General features: G+C 41.0%; 1 protein-coding gene across 5 annotated transcripts in view; it reads right to left on the minus strand.

Annotated features, from left to right (window-relative positions):
- LOC122809699 (zinc finger CCCH domain-containing protein 13-like) overlaps positions 1–19,336 on the minus strand; it is a 1,891,555-nt gene that overhangs the window by 1,673,813 nt on the left and 198,406 nt on the right. For all 5 annotated transcript variants that reach the window (XM_044081418.1, XM_044081393.1, XM_044081403.1 and 2 more), the window contains exon 3: positions 5,846–5,940. In XM_044081418.1, the coding sequence (XP_043937353.1) occupies positions 5,846–5,940 (95 nt within the window). The remainder of the gene's footprint in view (positions 1–5,845; positions 5,941–19,336) is intronic.

Raw genomic sequence — 19,336 nt, forward strand, 5'->3', positions numbered from 1 at the left:
TAGGGTCATGGCTTGCCTGCACAGGGGGTATGAATGAGTTCCCCCCTGTTTGTACCACATGACTGTAGTGTTGTCTGTCCTTATCAATAGCTGGCCTGGATGCAGTAGGTCTTTGAAGGTCATAAGAGCATTTTGCACAGCTAGCATCACCTTTTGGTTGATGTGTAGGTGCTTCTCTTTTTGGGACCATTTTCCCTGAATGCACTGATCTGCCATGTGTGCTCCCCAGGCGTAGTCTGAGGCGTCCGTTGTGATGATTTGAGTTGCTTGAGGTAAACAGAAATGGAGACCTGTATTTCTTTGGCATGCTTGAGCCCACCACAAAAATTCCTTTTGAAGGCATGGAATGAGTGGTATAATTGTTTCCAAGCTGTGGCTGTGTTGAGACCATAAGTTTTTTAGGTACCATTGTAGTTTCCTCATATGCAGCTTTGCACATGGTATTAGTAGGATGCAAGATGCCATGAATCACAGAGCCTGCAGGACTTTCCTTGCAGTTAGTCTGGTGAAAGTTGCCATTTTGTTGAAGTATTGAGACAGTTGGCCTTGTTTGTCTGGCGTGAGGTAGGCCATCTGGGTGGTTGTATTTATTTTTTATTTATTTTTTATTTTACATTTGTTAACCGGGAGAGTCCGACTGGATACATGTCCATTTTCAGCGGAGCCCCGGGGAGAAAAGCTCCAAGTACATAACAGACATATGAACATTGTTAATGCAAAAAAAAGGAAGATAGTTGAGTTCTAAATACAATATAAAGATACATCACATCTTGGGGAAAAAAAAACAGCAGCAGCATATAAAAAAAAACATAGGTCAGTTACAAAGGCGAGCTTTTGTTAAAAGCGTTAAGGATAGTGAGGTAAGAGAAGGGTAAATGATAGTGGTTAATCAGGTTTGGAACAGGGACATTGCCAGAGAGTATTGACATGGGGTTTAAGCTTTTTTTTTGAATTGTAGGAGTGAGGGTTCTGAGGTGAGCATGGTCAGTAGGGAGTTCCACATTTTACCTACAAAGTTTGAGAATAGAGAATCCCCAGCAGAATTATTGGCTTTGGTAGTGTGAGCTAAGATTTTATTGGAGGAGCGTAAAGATTGCAGGTTAATATAGGGATGAATGATGTTTTTCAGAGCTGGTGTTTTCTCTGGGTGATGCAGTATCTGGTGAGCCGTTTTGAGTTGATTGAAATGGAGTTGGCTGGAAAACTCTGACCACCCTAGTTGCTTCAAGTTAGTGCAATGGTGCGTTCTAAAGGTGGAATTTGTGGCAAATCTAGCTATGTGATTGTAACAAGAAGCAAGTTTGTTAAGCTGGCACCCAGGAAAATTATCTGTTGAGAAGGTATTAGTTTTGATTTCTTTTTGTTCACTGTGTATCCCAGGTAGTTTAACAGTTTTATTACAAACGCCAGATGCTGCAATAGAATGTCCTTGCTGTCCGCTTGGATCAGGCAGTCGCCCAGATATGGGTAGATTTGTATTCCTTGTTGTCTGCAGAAGGCAATTACTGATGCCAGGCATTTCGTAAACACTCTGGGCGCAGTAGATAAGCCAAAGGGCAATGCAGAGAATTGGTAATGGGTTGAACCTGCAAGAAATCTGAGGTATCTTCTGCAATCTTGTTTGATAGGGATATGCAGGTATGCCTCCTTGAGGTCCAATGTTACCAGCCAAAACTCCTTGCCCAGCATGGGAAGAAGCTGCTGTAATGTGAGCATCTTGAATTTTGGCACCTGTAGATATGTGTTTAAGATGGATAGGTCTAAGATGGGTCTCCAATCTTTGTCCTTCCTTGGTACCAGGAATAGTCTGGAATAAAAACCTTGACCTTGTTCTTTTGCAGGTACCTCTTGAATCGCTTTCATATCCATGAGAGCGGAAATTTGTCTTTGTGCCTCTGCCCTTTGATTTTGTGGCAGGTTTGGCAAGCCTCTCATTTTTGGAAGGGTGTGAAAGTGGAACCTGTAGCCTCTTGTCTATAATGTCCAGAATCCATTTGTCTTTTGTAACAATGTGCCAGTTTTTTGAAAATAATGCCAGTTTTCCGCCCAAAGGTGCTGCTATTATAGCTTTGTTTGGCAGGCATAGGGGGAAGTCATTGTGTCTGTTTTCTAAATGGCTGTGATCTATCTTCTCCACCTCTTGGGGTTGGTGCTTGCCACTGTCTAGCTCTGTTAAGATCCTTGAGGTTGTCCTCTACCCCCTTGGGCGTCTGTATCTGCCCCTTTGAGGTCTGTCAGAGGCTGGAAAGGACCAATTTTTTGAAGGCCAGTTTCTGCTGAAGTGTGGAGGTTGCACCTGCAAGAAATCTTTCACTGTCTGCATAGATTTCGCTTTTTCCTCCATTTTCTTTAGTACCTCCTCAGCTTTAACACCAAACAATACATCTTTTTGAAGTGGTGCATCTAATAACTTTGCTTTGACATGATCTGGTAAGGTTTGCTCTTTGAGCCAAGCTTGTCTACGTATAACAGACCCCGTGACAGCAGCTCTACATGAGGCCTCTAAAGCATCAAAGCCACACTGCAAGGTATGTTTACCCACTTGCTCTGCTCCATGCAACAAATCCTGCAACTCTTTCAAATCTGGTTGTTCTGTTTGTGTCATTTTGCTTTTCAGCTGAGATAACAAAAACTGTTGGTACTTTAACATATGAAATTGATAGTTTAATGCCCTCATGGTTAAAGTGGCAGATGTATACACCTTTTTCCCCCACCTTTCTAATGCTCTGGAATCTCTCTCTGAAGGTAAAGGGTTTTTAGCAGTAGAGGCCTTTATTCCCTTGGGACCCTGTGAAATTGTTTCTGGGTCAGCAGTATGGCTTTTATATAGGAAATGGTGAGAATCAGGAACCCGGTTATACCCGTCTGGTTTAACAGGGACTGGAGGTAAAGAATCTGGATTAAGACTGGCTTCTACGTACACATCATCCAAAATATCTAAAACAGGAGGGATAGCCAGGGGCCTATGCTGGGGGAGCAGTAGAAATTCCCTGAGCCTTTTCTTGGAATCAGAGTAATCTTGGCCTTGCCAGTGGAAGTGCTCCCTCAATGTATGCAGGGTTGCCCCCAAAGAGTAGTCCTCAGGGGGGGAGACCGAGGGAATAGACTCCTCAGCATCAGAGTCTTCAAAAAGGGAATAAGCATAATCCTGGCCCTCAGAATGGTCTGAGGTAATAGAAGCCTGGTCTGAGGAAGGGTAGTCTTCCTCCAATCTGGGTCTTTTGTCAGAGGGGAGTTGAGAACCCCTGATGAGAGTTATCAAATCCTCAGCCATTTTAAGCATCTGCTTTTTAGGCATGGGGCCTTGAGAGGAGGTCTGAGGACCCTGTTTTTTAGTTTTCATGGCAGCTTTAGATTTAGTGAAGGATTTAATAGAGAAGGTGGAAGGCCTGAAGACGCCTTCAGAAATGGCAGGCCTCACTAAATTATCAGTTTCCCCGCCAAGAGTGGCGTCGGTATCTGCAGTGGAAATGGAGACCGAGGAGCCTGCGATCTCTGGTACTGAAGTCACCGGTAAAACAGTTTCATCGGTAGTCAGGGGCTGCGTAGGCACCTCGCTGAGAACCGGTAGATGGCCTAAACGTGGTCTCAGTACTCGGTGCAGACCTCGGATGTCGGTCCTTCTCTTTGCTTCTTTCGCTTAAAACTGGTGTCTGTGCATCTTACAACATGATATAATTAATTTTTTTGCCAAAATAATGAAGGGCGAACTCCGCCCGGCACTTAATAGTGCGCTTGTTGAACCTAGCACAAAACGGCAGGCCGAGACGTCGTGGTCAGGCCCTAAGCAAGGTATACAGAAAGAGTGAAAATCCTTATGCGGTATTTGCTTCCCACAAGAAATACAATTTTTAACTTTGTCTGACATCGGTCTGAGGCAAGAAAAGTTTCCCCAATGGGGTACTTAGCTTTAAAGAAGACTTTGGCTGAAATACTTTCGTAAATCTCAGGAGCTGGCCGACCGGCACTTGCGAACTGCTTCTGCTTTGGGCACCGTGCGGCAAGAAAGACTTAAGAAAATGGCATCGGCTGCCTATTTTATACCCCTGCCGCACTGACATCAGGGAAGAAGCGACGACAACCGACGCCGGACCTAGACTTTGGAGTTCGGCCGACCGAGGACCCGCCTGATGGCAGGATAACCCATCTGTAATGACTGCAGCTGTATGCACGATGAACATCAGGGTTTTATTTAACACTGGGGGCAAACATGTGGTACCTGCCTTCTAAAGTGGCAAGATTACGTGAACACATTGTTTACCAAACATGCCTGTCTGAGTCATGTAAAATCACTTTCCATCACAGCGAAATACATTTTTTTTATAACTTTTGTCTAAAGCAAGAATGGTCATTTAGCAAGTGTGCCTGGCCTACACTCATAGCTATAGTCGTTTTAGTACTATTATGCCATGAAGAAAGTTACACAAATTGAATTCCTGCATCTTTCCTCCAAATTTGTGACTCTGTACAAGCCCTAACTTGTGAAGCAGTTATGATGGATAAGGGCCACTTGAAGACACTTTGGTTCACAGACCAAGTATCAGTGTGCAGTCCCTAGTTTAGGTGTGTATGCTGGAAGCCCATAGCCGTGATAGCAGTATGTATTCCCCTTAATGCCCTTGGGGGCCGAACTGCACTGGCAAACTGGTTACTGAATCAGATTTTTGTACACTTTTTTTTAAAGCTGTTGGATGCCAATTGTGTGACTCTGCAGACTATCACTATGGTGTCCAACAAACCCAATTGGGAGCGAAGTAGATTCCAAGGACCATAGTCTTTGTCCCTCATAAATCAGGAAGACACTATTTTGGTTGGCAGTGGTGGGGTTCAAACCTCTCCAGTGCCAGACAGTGCTCAATCACATTTGTGGTTGTAAGTTTTGCTAACCATCACAAATGGCCTTCGATTTCCTTACCCTTTAACATTGTTCACACATTATCATGGTATCAATAGAGACAGACGTTCCTGCCAGTCCCTATGTTAACAAATCTTCAACCACTGTCACTTTCACAGAGCTAAGATAGGCCACAAGCTCCTCCACTCTTTGCCTAAGGCTGGCCTGGTTAGTGCTGTGGCAACTGAGTTTTACCTTGCTTTTCTCTGAAGCAGCACACAGGATGCTTTGCCAGAAACCTGGCTTGACAGCTGGAGAATCACAGTAGCACTCAAAGCTTCAGCTTCTACAGCATCAAACTCAAGAAATTTTCCTAAGCAAACATTTGGATTAAAATTCAAATTTTGTGAGATACAGAAAATAACTGTGGGTCAAACTGAAGACAGCAATGACTAGGTATACTTTCCTGCATAAAAGCATGGCACTATTGCTTCCAAAAGCATGTATACCAAGTTGTGTACAGGGGGATGAGAGAGGAATTTTGACAAATGAAGGATGTGGGTATGAGAACCCCCCCCCCCAGATCACCCTCTAAAAAGGCTCTAAAGTCCGAATTTAGTTTTCTTCTTAACATGTAAATGTGGCTGTGAACAATCCAGTTATGAGGAGCTCTGCTATTATGAAAGCCTCAGTAAATTGCTCCAGCTTCCATCACATCCCAAAATTACTGCATTATCTACTGGTTACCATTAGAGACTTAAATTAAAAATACAACACAGTGGCTGAAGATGACAGGCTATCAACTATAAACACCTTCAAAATTCAAACACAGCAGTGGTGTAAAATTAACCCAAGAAATGTGAACATGAAAAGCATGTTCAATCTTAATATTAGAAGTTATGAATGTGCAAAATGTGAATAATTGTACAAAACTACATAGCAAAAATGTAGCAACATTGCTACATTCAAGTTTCTACCTTTACAAAAATAGTGTAAATATTAAATCCTTACGTCTCATTGGAGTACAGGGCTCTTTCCTCCTCAACTCGTTTCATCATCTTGGCTTCTTCCTCTGCTGGGATCGGAATTCTGCTAAGTTTTTTTTCCTAGAAGAGAAACAAGGCCAAAAAAAGAACAACTCTTATAATACAATCTGAAAGTACGTACCCGTATTGGTCCTTGGAAACGTGAATGACAGCGCAGCACCTTTTGCTGGAATAACATGTATTACAGTGCATGTTTTTCTGAAAACGGGTCTCCTTAAAGCAGCCACATCTAGACATGTGCGGCCATAAAAAATATGGGTACTACAGAATCAGGTGCATCTTAGGCCAGACCAACTGAAGAGCATCTGATAATGACAGAACTGGTTTTTAAGATAACCTGCATGTCAAAAATCAGACTTCAAAAGCACCCCTAATCTCATATCTGCCAATCAATCAGAGTGCAAAACAGAATCTAAATGCTGGACCCACTGCAATGTTACAGATGGAGCATGTAAAACAATCCGCTCTGTAACAGACTAAGAAATAAAGGTGAGCCACATTGTCTCCATTCTAAAGATGGATGTGAAAGTTCATTATCAAAGGAAATGAAATGCAACAGACTTAAATGGAGAAAAAAGGGGTTTTGGGCTGCACACAAATTCTCAGTAATTTGCTAATGACAAAAACAGCAGAACCTCTGCTGCAGTTAGGTCATTCTTCTACAGATGTAGAGTTTAACTCTAGAATTTCCAGTGATATAGATGCATCCAGGTTACCCAAAACAGCAATTTTGAATGTGGAGTTCACAGCATCTCTTTCACTCATATTTGGGTATCTTGTCACCAAATCAGATACCAACCTCAGAAACAGATTACTTACCATTAACTACAAAGTTCAGATATTAGCATTCAGTTCAATGTAATTAGTCTATAAAAAGCACATGCTAAGGTCCACTTTTCACTCCACTTCTCTAAAATCTGCATGGAGGAGGGAAAACAAAAGAAATTATGTAATTAGGTGAGGCAGGTCCTAAAGTAGCTGTGAACTGAGCGCTAGCAAAATCAGTAGCAATTACTCACCTGTATTTTTCTTCTATTAAATCTACAGTCTCATTCTGAACAACAGTGAAAAGCATCACACGTATGGCATCTACAAATGAATGCACTCCTTTGACTTCTTACAATTGCTTCTCTCTAACTTCCCAGACTGTTTTGTTTTCTGAAAAAGTGTCTGCAGAAAAGCTCTCATCATACTTTTGAATCGATATTCTCTGTAATAAGTGCTGCCTGTACAATGAAGACTATACAAAACAGCTTGCTGGCTAACTATGACTTACACACATCCAAAATATAAAGAATGACATACAGGTTGCCTGACTACTGCAAAAGCTTTCCAAGGGGATGATATCCAAACACGCCACAGCAGACTCCTTCTCCAAGTCACAAAAAAAAAAAAATTCCACATATGATCTTGCAGTGCTTCATGAGGAAAGTTGCTGCCCCAGCAATTCTGTAGATTATGTTAATAAACTAAATTAAAAGTGAATTTTATTTTGAACAGCCAGACTGAAGTATACCAGAGTGCTTTAAGTACTATAGGTGCTATAAATTATTCTAGAACAATACTTTTTGAAAAGTACCATGCATGTATTTCTTCAGTGTAGAGCACTAGGTCACATGGTAGCCAGTAAGACAGAAGCCCACAAAGCAGAGGAAAACCTGGATACTATTGCTCATGTAGCCACCATCAAGATGTCAGTGGAGACCAAATTTAAAATGGATATTAGCAAAGCAAAAATATGGGTATACTACTTTATGATCAAATGGACACCATACTGTCACTGCAATAAAAGTGAAAAGTAAACTACTAAAGGGGTGGTGAATACCGCACAACATGGCTGGGCTAATTTATGCCTTCGGGCAGATAGCCCAGTACCAACCTATGAACCTATACTCAAGCAGCAAGTTATGGATTCCTATGTTAAGTTAGTGATTTTCATTTCACGGTTAGCTGAAACAGACAATAAGAGAAAAATAAATGGGTGCAACTGACACTCGAGGGAGAAGCAGGTTTGTACTTCAGAGCTTTTACAATAGGCAGGCTGATCAGGGGCGGCTCGTGGCATCGGACTGCCAGACTGCAGCCCCCTCAGCAAAACAAAAAGAAAAAGTACCTTTTTGTGTTTTGTGTAGCAAATAGTATTCTTTTTTTTGTTTACTTTGTCTCCGAGTCCGCGACTCGGCAAGTTCCTTCCTGCCTTGGCAAGTACGCACATGCGCACTTTAACCGCCTCGGGTTGCGGCGGTTTTAAATAAAGACTTCTTTTGTTTGTTTTTGTTGCAGCCCGGTGAACTAATTAAGGCATCAGTGTGATGCCCAGCAGTCTATGCGGTTCCAAACCGCATAGAATTGGAAGGGGGTCGGACTGCGACATCCGCAGGCACGTACATGACATGCTTGGGCTAGATGCTGATTGGTTGTCGCTCTTTTCCCGGGCTTTATGTGCTGGGAAAAGAGCGAGAATCAAACAGTTTCAGTTGTGGATTGAATGATTCGTAATCGTGACTGAGTCAATCACATAGGGAAAGTCAAACTAAGGATTTACCTATTTTTATATATTTTTTTGGGCGGCCTAACTATATTAATTTTTGGCAGCTGTGCTGAAGAAGAAAAGTGAAGAAATAAGTAGAAAGTACAGTTTTGTACCTACCATAAATGTAGATGTTCGAGTGCTAATACAGCTGCAGTCATAACAGATGGGTTCTCCTGCCATCAGGCGGGTCCTCGGTCGGCCGAATTCTAAAGTCTAGGTCCGGCGTCTGTTGTCGTCACTTCTTCCCTGACGTCAGTGCGACAGGGGTATAAAGGAACCAGCAGACGCCATTTTCTTCAGTTTTTCTTGCCCCAGATGTCAGGTGCCCCCAGAAGGAAGGCAATACATAAATTTATATAATAAAGCAATGCAATATAATCAAAAATACAGTAGCTGCAAGCAAATACACCATAAACGAATACCCCAATCAGGTTGTAGCCAATAGGCCTGTCCCAAGAGAGGAAGGAGGGAGGGAAACCTGGACTGCAGCTGTATTAGCACTCTAACATCTACATTTATGGTAGGTACAAAACTGTACTATGTTCATCGTGCATACAGCTGCAGTCATAATAGATGGGTAGAATCCCAAAGCTAAGAAAAGGGTGGTAGGCACTAGGTGGAACTAGGAGGAGCCAGGATGCCCTGCAAAACTGCAGTGGCAAAGCCTGCTCTAGTTTTGGAGTATAATGGTAGGTGGTAGTGCTTGGAGAAGGTATGCACAAAACTCCCACGTGGCTGCTTCCAAAATATCTTTGGTAGGAACTCCTCTGAGGAAAGCTGCAGAGGTAGCTGTGGCCCTTGTGGAGTGAGATCTGATGCCTGCAGGTACAGTTTTACCATGAAAAGAGTAACAAAAGCGTATGCAGTGGCCTATCCATTTTGAGATTGTCTGTTTGGAAACTGGTTTCCCTTGAGCTCCTATAGCATAGGACACAGAGCTGTTCTGTTTTTCTGAAAGGCTTTGTTCTGTCCAAATAATAACGCAGCTGTCTGTGGATGTCCAAGGAATGCAGTAGTCTCTCCCCTTTGTTTTGAGGATTAGGGTAAAAGGTCGGTAAGTGGATAGCCTGATTCAAAGCTACCCTGGATACCACCTTTGGCATAAAGGATGGGTTGGTTCGTAAGGAAACTCTGTCCTGATGGAAGATGATAAAAGGCTGCACAGCCATGAGGGCTTGTAGTTCTGATACCCTGCGAGCTGAGGTGATAGCCAGAAGGAAAGCTGTTTTCTAGGACAAATATTGCAAATCTGTTGAGGCAGCTGGCTCAAAGGGAGGCAAGGTCAGCTTTTCTAGAATGAAATTGAGGTCCCAAGCAGGTATTGGTTGTTTCCTTGGGGGTTTTATGTTCTTCACCCCTCTGAGGAACTGTCTTAAGAGGGGGTGAGAGAATAAAGGTGGATCAGTGTTGTATTCTGCAGAAATGGCTGAGGCATGGATTTTGATGGAAGAACATGAAAGTCCACTGCTTTGCAGCTCAGCTAGATACTGTAATATTTGAGGTAAATTCAGTTTTCCAGGATTCTGGCCCTTTTTCTCATTCCAGGCACAAAACCGTTTCCATTTTGCGGAGTAAGCTTTTCTAGTAGACTGCCTTCTGGCCTCCAAAATGGCATCCTGCACCTCCTTGGAGAGTAGGGTCTGTTGTGATGTTAAGGAATCTTCCATGCGGCCAGATTGAGTGTTTTCAGCTGACTGAAGAGTTTTGAAGCTGTGCTGAGTCAGAAGAGGAGGCATTAGAGGCAGGGTCCATGGTGGAGAATGAGTCAGGCTCCTCAGGAGTGGATACCAGTGCTGTCTTGGCCAGTCTGGAGCAATGAGAATCATCTTTGGTCTGTCTGCTCTGGTTTTTAATAGAACTTTGGGCAGCAGAGGAAGAGGCAGAAAGGCATAAACTGTCATTGTTGTCCAACTGAAAGAGAGAGCGTCCACTCTCCAGGCCTGTGGATGAAAAGTCCTTGAGCAGAATTTTGTCAATTGGTGATTTTTCTATGTCTGGCCTTCCCCATGCTTGTATTATCTCTGTAAAAACTTGAGGATGCAACTTCCAGTCGTGTAGATCTGTCATATTTCTGCTTAGGTTGTCTGCCAGCGTGTTTTCCTTGCCTGGAAAGTACTGTGCTTGAAGTTTGATTTGTAATTCCAGAGCCATGTTCCAAAGTGACATGGCCAGCCTGCACAGGGGGTATGAATGGGTTCCTCCCTGTTTATGTACCACATTACTGTGGTGTTGTCTGTCCCTATCAATAGTTGACCTGGATGCAGAAGGTCTTTGAAAGCTATAATAGCATTTATTACTGCTAGCATTTCCTTTTGATTGATGTGAAGGTGCTTTTCTTTTTGGGACCATTTGCCCTGAATGCACCCATCTGTCATGTGAGCCCCCCAGGCGTAGTCCAAGGCGTCTGTTGTGATGACTTGATTTGCTTGAGGCTTGCAGAATAGGAGACCTGTGTTTGTTTGGCATGCTTGAGCCCACCACAGAAATTCCTTTTGAAGACATGGAATTAGTGGTAATATTGTTTCCAAACTGTGGCTGTGTTGACACCATAGGTTTTTCAGGTACCATTGAAGTTTCCTCATATGCAGCTTTGCACATGGGATTAGTAGGATGTCGGTCCTTATCTTTGCGTTTTTTAGACAAAACTGGAGTCGGAGTATCCGACGACATAATATAGTTAAATTTTCTGCCAAAATAGTGCTGGGCGAACTCCGCCCGACGCTTAATGGTGCGTTTGTTGAATGTAGCACAAAAACGACAGACAGAGACGTTGTGGTCTGGGCCTAAGCAAGGAATGCAGAGGGAATGAAAATCCTTATGCGGTATTTGCTTCCCACATGAAATACAATTATTAACTTTGTCTGATATTGGCCTGAGGCAAGAAAAGTTTCCCCAACGGGGTACTTAGCTTTCAAGACGACTTCGGTTGCAAAATTTACGTAATTTCAGGAGCTGGCTGACCGGCACTTGCGAACTGCTTCTGCTTCGGGCACCGCGCAGCAAGAAAGACTGAAGAAAATGGCGTTGGCTGGTTCCTTTATACCCCTGTCGCACTGACGTCAGGGAAGAAGCGACGACAACCGACGCCGGACCTAGACTTTGGAATTCGGCCGACCGAGGACCCGCCTGACGGCAGGAGAACCCATCTGTTATGACTGCAGCTGTATGCACGATGAACATCAATAATTTAGAAGAAGAACAGAGTAGAGTACAGTACAGAGAGTTTTCTTCTTGGTGGTATGTATAATATACATTTTATTTTTTATTGTCCCAGCCAACTGCATCTTTGGGCATATGGCTTTGATCCAACTGAAATTAAATAATTGTTATTGCACATTTAGTCATTTATAAATATGTAAACAAATAGATGAGCCACTGAACTGATATTGATCTTAAGCTTGCGTCTCGTTTGCAGATGACTTGCACACAGGTGAATGTTGAAATAAGTAAATATCACTTACATGGAAATGTTATATTTAGACAAAAAAAGTTTTGGTATATTTTCATTAAGTTCACTCAATTAAATGACTGAAACTTTCTCAGGCCATGACAGAATGCCATTCAATTAAAATGCATTTTATACATGACTGTAAAAAAGTCACTGGCATGTTTTGACAGATAAAATGCTTTTGTTAGAAAAGAAATATCAAGCTTTCCAACCTCTCTCCATTACAAGTTTCAAGACAGTGTACTAGCACTGTTTCAGTCGAATGCATTGCATTGTATTTCCCAGACAGAGTGTTTCACAGGGCACTCTATCACAGGGACAAAATGTAGCATTTAAGCTATGCCATGTGTAACCTGAGACATTGTCCATTCTTGAACACTATGAAATATCATTTGGATAACTATCATTACTAGTAGAGATTGCTATCCTTAAAAAGTCAGATGTGACGGTGATCTTTTGGCAGTGCAAAGACCAGACAACTTGCTTGCATGTTCATAGCTTATCTTTGAAGAATGCATTGAAACAAAATGTTATAAGAGTTTGCTGGTCCTACCTAATGCAGAATGTCTAGGCATTGGTAGAATTAGCTGATCTATACTCCGGAGAGCTACCTAGTGCCTGTCTGTAATGAGATGCCTGGTGCGTATTAGCCCAAAATGTAACAAATCCTCTCAAGCCAGTGGGCCATTAGCAAGCTCATCCCCTGCACTGGGAGCTTGCGTCTCACCCTCATATTTAAGACAATGCTTTAGAATGATAACATATCTCACTTATTGATAACTCAGTCCTCCTCAACATACATTCCCTCAAAGATACTGTACATCAAACATATGTACAAGATACGAGTGTGCACACTGAGCATTCAGGTTAACTAGGTTGATTCACGCACACTGGGTATTTATGTATACAAGGTATACAGATATTTTTTTTGGGTCTTTGTCCTACTTTTATTTATGGCTTTGTCCAGATTTCTTGCTCTAAGAGACTAAGAGGTATGCGAGGTTGCTAATTACATCCTGGTCACCAGTATTACTAATGAGAACTTCTTACTCTACACCACTAAGCTGGCTGCCTGAGATTCAGCGTTCCTCAAGTCTTGCCTACCTGCTTAAGTTGTTTTGCATTTACCTTCAAGCACTGTGCGGAAAGGAACTGTGGACAGCCAAGGCTGTCAAAATCTTGAGAGGCTTTCATTATAGCCTTGGATGTAAAACTATAATTATGTTTGAAAATCTGGGTGCAAAAGGTACCACAGAAACAATGAAGGTTTCTGCAGACTTGCCTGTTTCTTACTTAGTTGCTTGTGGTGTTTGTAAAATCATAAACATAATACCACTCCCTAGCAGAGAAGTGTTCTGAATGAAAAAAAATGCTGAGTGAAACTGGTTGTATTCCCTCTTTGTTCTGAACCAGCACAACCTAGGTATTATAATGCATTTGAGTGACTCATAATTTGTTACAAATGTCAGTAGCAAGTTTGCTGCATCTTAAACGTTACATCCACAGGATGCATTGCTAAATATTTAATGTCAAGTCTGTTTCAACATGCTTTTGAGAAGATTCCATTTACAGTAGAGTGCTCATGTAAACTGTAAGAACTATTTTGCATGCGTAGTCTCATCAAACCTGCAGAACTTGGATTGAGTAGGATGAATTACTGGAGACTACTCCCTCAATTCTAACACAGTCTACCATATTCCTCCATCTGCTGTAAAAATACATTTGTAAAAATAAATGTTTGTAAGGTTGTTAGACGTAATGCTTGAATGAAGAAAAATAATGTCATCTTGAAGGAAAAACATCTGTTGAAGATAGGTGCATATTTAGGTTTAGACTTAAAAATGACCGTCCAGGTCACACTTGGAGCATGTATATTATGGGTTACAGCTGTTAGTAAAAGCATGGATCCTCATTATTACAATGGGAATCTTATCTACTGTATAGTAAAGGATGTCTGCTGAATTATTAGAGTTTCAAATAACACTACTGAATAATATTTGTATTTTGTTTGAAAGGATCCTTCCAGTCTGTACCACAAGGATTAGTTTATTTTTTTTATCTACTCCCAAAAACACTGTCACACAATGTATTACAGTATTAGTCCCATAAAAGTTAACATCTTGAAGAATTGATGTAAAGCTCTTCATTGTAGACAAATGCATATTTAGGTTTACACTAACATGTAAGTACCTACCCTAGTTGCACTTGCAACATACACACAGTGGCGGTTGTAGTGAAAAAGTATGGATTAATTTCATTACAATGAGAATCTTTTTATCTGTATGTGTAGGATGTGTGCTGAAGTACCAGAGTAAAGCTTCACAAACACTACTGAATATTGTTTGAAGATGATCCTTCCTCTTTGTATAATGAGCACTGATGAAATCCCAAACTACTGTATCACAAAATGTTATGACATTTACCCCACAAATTTATGTCTTAAAACACTGACTTAGAGAATTCTTTTGCAGGGAAAATCCCCTTACACTCCCAAACTACTGCTTCTCAGTATGCCAAGTCTGAGGTTACACAGCCTTGGTGCTAACCGCTGCACCACCGTGGCCGCCTTACACAAAACAGTTCTGCAGTCCCTAAATATCTGCCATACTGAGCATTTATTTCATGTAAATAAGTATGTCCAACATTGATCCCAGTGCACCATAGCACCACCCCCTTTTAGTTGGCCACACCCTTCCTGTTGGCCCCACCCATTCTGCTGCCTCCTGCAGCCCTCCCCTTTGATTTGAAGTCACCAGCCGCCACTGAGGCTGATGTAATGGTTTGGTTGTCTGTTTTAACTTTAAAAAAATGTTAAGGCTACCCCTCACTAATTTCGGGTTTTACAGCTAAATTACCTCAAACCATATTGGTGTAGTTCATTTTAACAAACTAATGAGCAGGTGCTGTCTCAGTTATGGTAGCCTAGCAAAGTCCAACACCTCAAAAACAGGTCAGTATTCTTTGACAACTACACTGTCCAAGAGGCCAACAAGCAAGCATTACTTCCAAGTGTGAGTTTATGTAGGCAACTGTATTAATACATACAATACACTAGTTGCTTAAGTGTGCACACCCTCAAACTAATTTTGTTGAAGCACATTTTGATTTAATTACAACATTAGTCTTACACACCTGCCATCAATTAAAGAGACTATGATTAATCCCAAATAAAGTTCAGCTCTTCTAGTAGGGTTTTCCTGACATTTACTCAGTTGCCTGCTACAGCAAAATCCATGGTCCACAGACATCTTACAAAGCATCAAAGGGTTCTCTCATTGTAGAAAGGTATCAGTCAGAAGGGTACAAAAAAATTTCACAGCATTGGATATACCATGGAACACAGTGAAGACAATCATCAAAAAGTGGAGAAAATATGGGACAACAGTGATATTGCAAATAACTGGATGTCCCTCCAAAATTGATGATAAAATGAGAAGAAAACTGGTCGGGGAGGATGCCAAGAGACCTACTGCAACACTGAAGGAGCTGCAGGAATTTCTGACAAGTTCTGGTTGTGTACTACATGTGACAACAATCTCCTGTATTCTCCATGTCTGGACTGTGGAGTAGGGTTGCAAAACAGAAGCCTTTTCTTATGCAGAAAAACATGGTGATGGCAGTATCATGCTTTTGGGGTTGCTTTTCTTCAGCTGGAACTGAGGCTTTAGTCAAGGTGGAGGGAATTATGAACAGTTCCAAATGCCAGTCACTTCTGGCCCAAAACCTTCGGGCATCTGCTAGAAAGCTGAAGAGGAACTTCACCTTTCAACACGACTATGACCCCAAGCATACATCCAAATCTAAAAAAGAATAGCTTCACCAGAAGAAAATTAAAGTTATGGAATGGCCCAGCCAGAGCCTAGACCTAAACCCAATAGAAAATCTGTGGGGTGACGAAGAGAGCTGTGTAAAAGACACGTCCTCACAATCTGACAGATCTGGAGCGCTTTTGCCAGGAAGGGTGGGTAAATATTGCCAAGTGCTATGCTAACCGCCAATGTGCCATGCTGATAGACTCCTACCCAAGAAGACTGAATGTTGTAATTAAATCAAAAGGTGCTTCAACTAAGTATTAGTTTTAAGGTGTGCGCACACAAAGTATTAGATTCAGGGTGTGCACACTTACGCAATTAGCGTATTGTACGTTTTTTATTTTTTATATTTTTCACCAACAGATTTGTTTTTCAATTGAATTGTACAGGTTACAGGTCACATTAAAGATGGGAAAGGTTTTGAAATTATTTAACAGGGGTGTGTGCACTTTTTATACCCACTGTATGACATTTACTTATTCTAAACTGGATTTAAAAAAAAAAACACCAAATTTTGGTCAAAATTATTCTAAAGATATTAAAATTTAAAGTTCATTACAACACTGAAATGTAGTGTACTGTAAGTTATGGAGAGTTCAGGTAAAGCACAGTTTGGAAAAAAATATAGTTAGTGTATAGGAAGTGCAAAGATAAGTTAAGATGCTAGTAAAACAATGTTAATTATGAAAAGGGTGCCAACAGTAAAGTATTTCTTACTTTTTCTATCATGATTCCTTACACTTATTTAACACGGAGTGTGCACTTTTTTCAGTGCAAAATTAATGGTGCTACAAATTATCCTGTGACCAACTTCCAAGGATTTAGACATCTAAGTCCACTCCCACCCGAAGAACTACAGTCAGCCCTTTCCTATAATACACCCTTCAAAGATACATGTGGCCCCAACACAGCAGAAGGCCTGTAAAAGTTTAACATTACATATTCACCAACATTCAGACATCAATCACAGATTTGACCTAAAAAAAAAAAAAAAAAAGAGTCACAAGCTAAAACGCAAACTCCAAAAGGAAAAAAAAGGGGAGATAAGAACTTAATTGTCAAATTATGTAGAACACTTCTTTTCAAAGACAACTTCGCTAACAGTTACTCCTTTGAACAGTAACTCCATAAACCACAGTACTTATTCTTGGCAGACAGCCAATCACTGATGCAGCATACAGCATAAGCATTACACACTAAATTTGCCATCAACAGAAAATTCAAACAAAACCAAATGGTGAGACTAAGCAAGGTTGAGAACAATGACCTGCCCAATCATGAAAGGAAAACAAAAGACAAAAACGCACAGATATACCCACACGCCATATCACACTGTGGACTGGTTTTGTCATCAACCTCAATACCTCACATTTAAGGTCAATATGACCACATCAGTAGAGGGGTTGTAGCTATGCACCTTAATTACTTTGTCAAAAGCCACCCCATTAAATTTTCAATATTTAACCAAAAATGAGAGTAGCACAATCCCTGTACCGGAGACCCCCCCCCCCTTCATTATACCACAGGTGGTGTCAATCTGCACAGTACTCCAGAAACTTACCAAAACTGAGACACTGTAACTTCCCTCTCTGTGACTCTGGCACAAACACAACCCTTAATACATTCTCAAAATAGTCGGAGAGGCAACACGTACAATCTAATATTCCCTTGGTCATTAGACTATCAACTGTCCAACTCAGGCTACAAACTAGAAACCAGTATAAACTAAATACACACTTAAGAAATCTCTCTCAGCACACATTTTAAGATGCAGGACAAAATTAAAAAAAAAACACGTCACTGAAAAATAAAAAACAAGGACTAACAATCTTTTTAACTGAAAGACCCGTGAAAAATTGAATAAATATAAAGGATGTTTTGAAGCACAAATAAGGTACCAAAGAAGCACAGCAAAAGAATAATTAACCAAAACAGACATGATTACTGTAAGCAAGGAGGAGGAGGAATACAATATCAGCATGCACTTCTGCCAATGTGAGTTACATCATCATCTTTCGGCTTTTCCCAGGTACGGGTCGCCACAGCAGATCACCTGTCCGCTCATGATTGGCAGTGGAGTTTTCCGGTGTCGGCTTGCCAGCCCAGTGCCCAAATTTCTACAGAAGGCGCACACACACACTCACGCCTAGGGCCAATTTAGTGTGTCCAATCCACCTACAGCATGTCTTTGGGATATGGGAGGAAATGCCAACGTGAGTTACATAACTATATAAAAAAATGCTATCAGGACACTTCAATAATCAGTTAAATTTCATCTTTATCCTGAAAATGTCAGTACTTTTTATGCTTTATGAATGGATACTTAAGTGATCCAGCTTTAGGAAAAGACTGCAGATAACTAACTAGGCTAACTGCAATTACAAGACAGCATGTATCTGTGGTACATTATCCGATATAATTGGATACCTCTTACTAAGGTTTGTTCAGAATCATTCAATCAAGAACACAAAGGTTTTGCTATTTGAAAAACAGACTTCTGAGTGATCTAACTTACTCACAGGCTGAATGATTTCAGTAATCGTTCAACTGATTTCATTCTCTGGCAGTAAATCATTCTGATAACCCCCCCCCCAAAAAAAAAAAAAACATTAAATATATACATATGACAAAGGCAATTTTACATTTATGTAAATGAAAAACATACAAAATGGTATCACTTTAGTTGCAAACAATTTACATCACAGACACCACTGAAACAACTGTAGTTGTAAACATTGTACATCCCTTATAAACCATCCAGTCATTGGTCAGTTAAGCACTATATGGGTTCATTCAAATCCTGCCTCAAACCTTGTTCCTGCTCTGCATATATTGTTCCTACAATTCCTATTTTTTCCTGTGCAGTTTGCTCCTTTTCCCTTTTCTAAAGATCTCAATTCCAGTTGTTTTATCCCTTTTACTATATTCACTACATCTAGTAAAGTTGGTCTAGACTTTGATTTCCATTTTCTTTAACTGCTATTTTGGCAGCCACCATAATTAGACTCAGCAAGGCTTTACTATGTCTAGGCAATTTTAATTCTGTAACATAACTCAAAAGAAAATCATCTGCCCAGTTAGTCCAACCTGCTTACCCAGCATCTCCGACAGAGCTGTCTGCGGTGACACCCCAAAGTCTGCCAGCTCATTACACTCCCAAAAAATATGTTCCCAGCTACCTCTTTTTGCCTGTCACATCTCCAACATTTGCTATCCACCTGAGGAAAAATTTTCTGGAGTCTACTTGGCGTATAAAAATACCTATGTAAACACTTCCAGGCAAAGATCCTCAACCTTCTAGACTTGGTTGAATATTTGGGAGCTATACATATATCCCCCCATTGTCTCTGTGAACTGCTTATCCAATCTCTCTTCCCAATCATTTCTCAGCTTCTCTAATTGATTCTTATAATTATCATGCAATATTTTATATGCTTTACTAATTATTCCATTTTTAACAGCAGCTTCTGCTCTAGATTCTATTAAAAACTGTACCAGTGCTGGTCTTTCATTTAGGAGCTCCTTATTTCTCTGTCTTGGCCTATATACTCAGATACCAATCCTTGATAGGGAGAGCAATCTCTAACCTGCAGTCCAAATAAATTATTGGAATCTTCCCAGTCTATTACCCTTCCCTTTTCTAGTTATTTTTTCCCATTAGCT

This window comes from Protopterus annectens, chromosome 1.part1 (genome assembly GCF_019279795.1).
Source record: "Protopterus annectens isolate FY-2018-M chromosome 1.part1, PAN1.0, whole genome shotgun sequence".
NCBI lineage: Eukaryota > Metazoa > Chordata > Ceratodontiformes > Protopteridae > Protopterus > Protopterus annectens.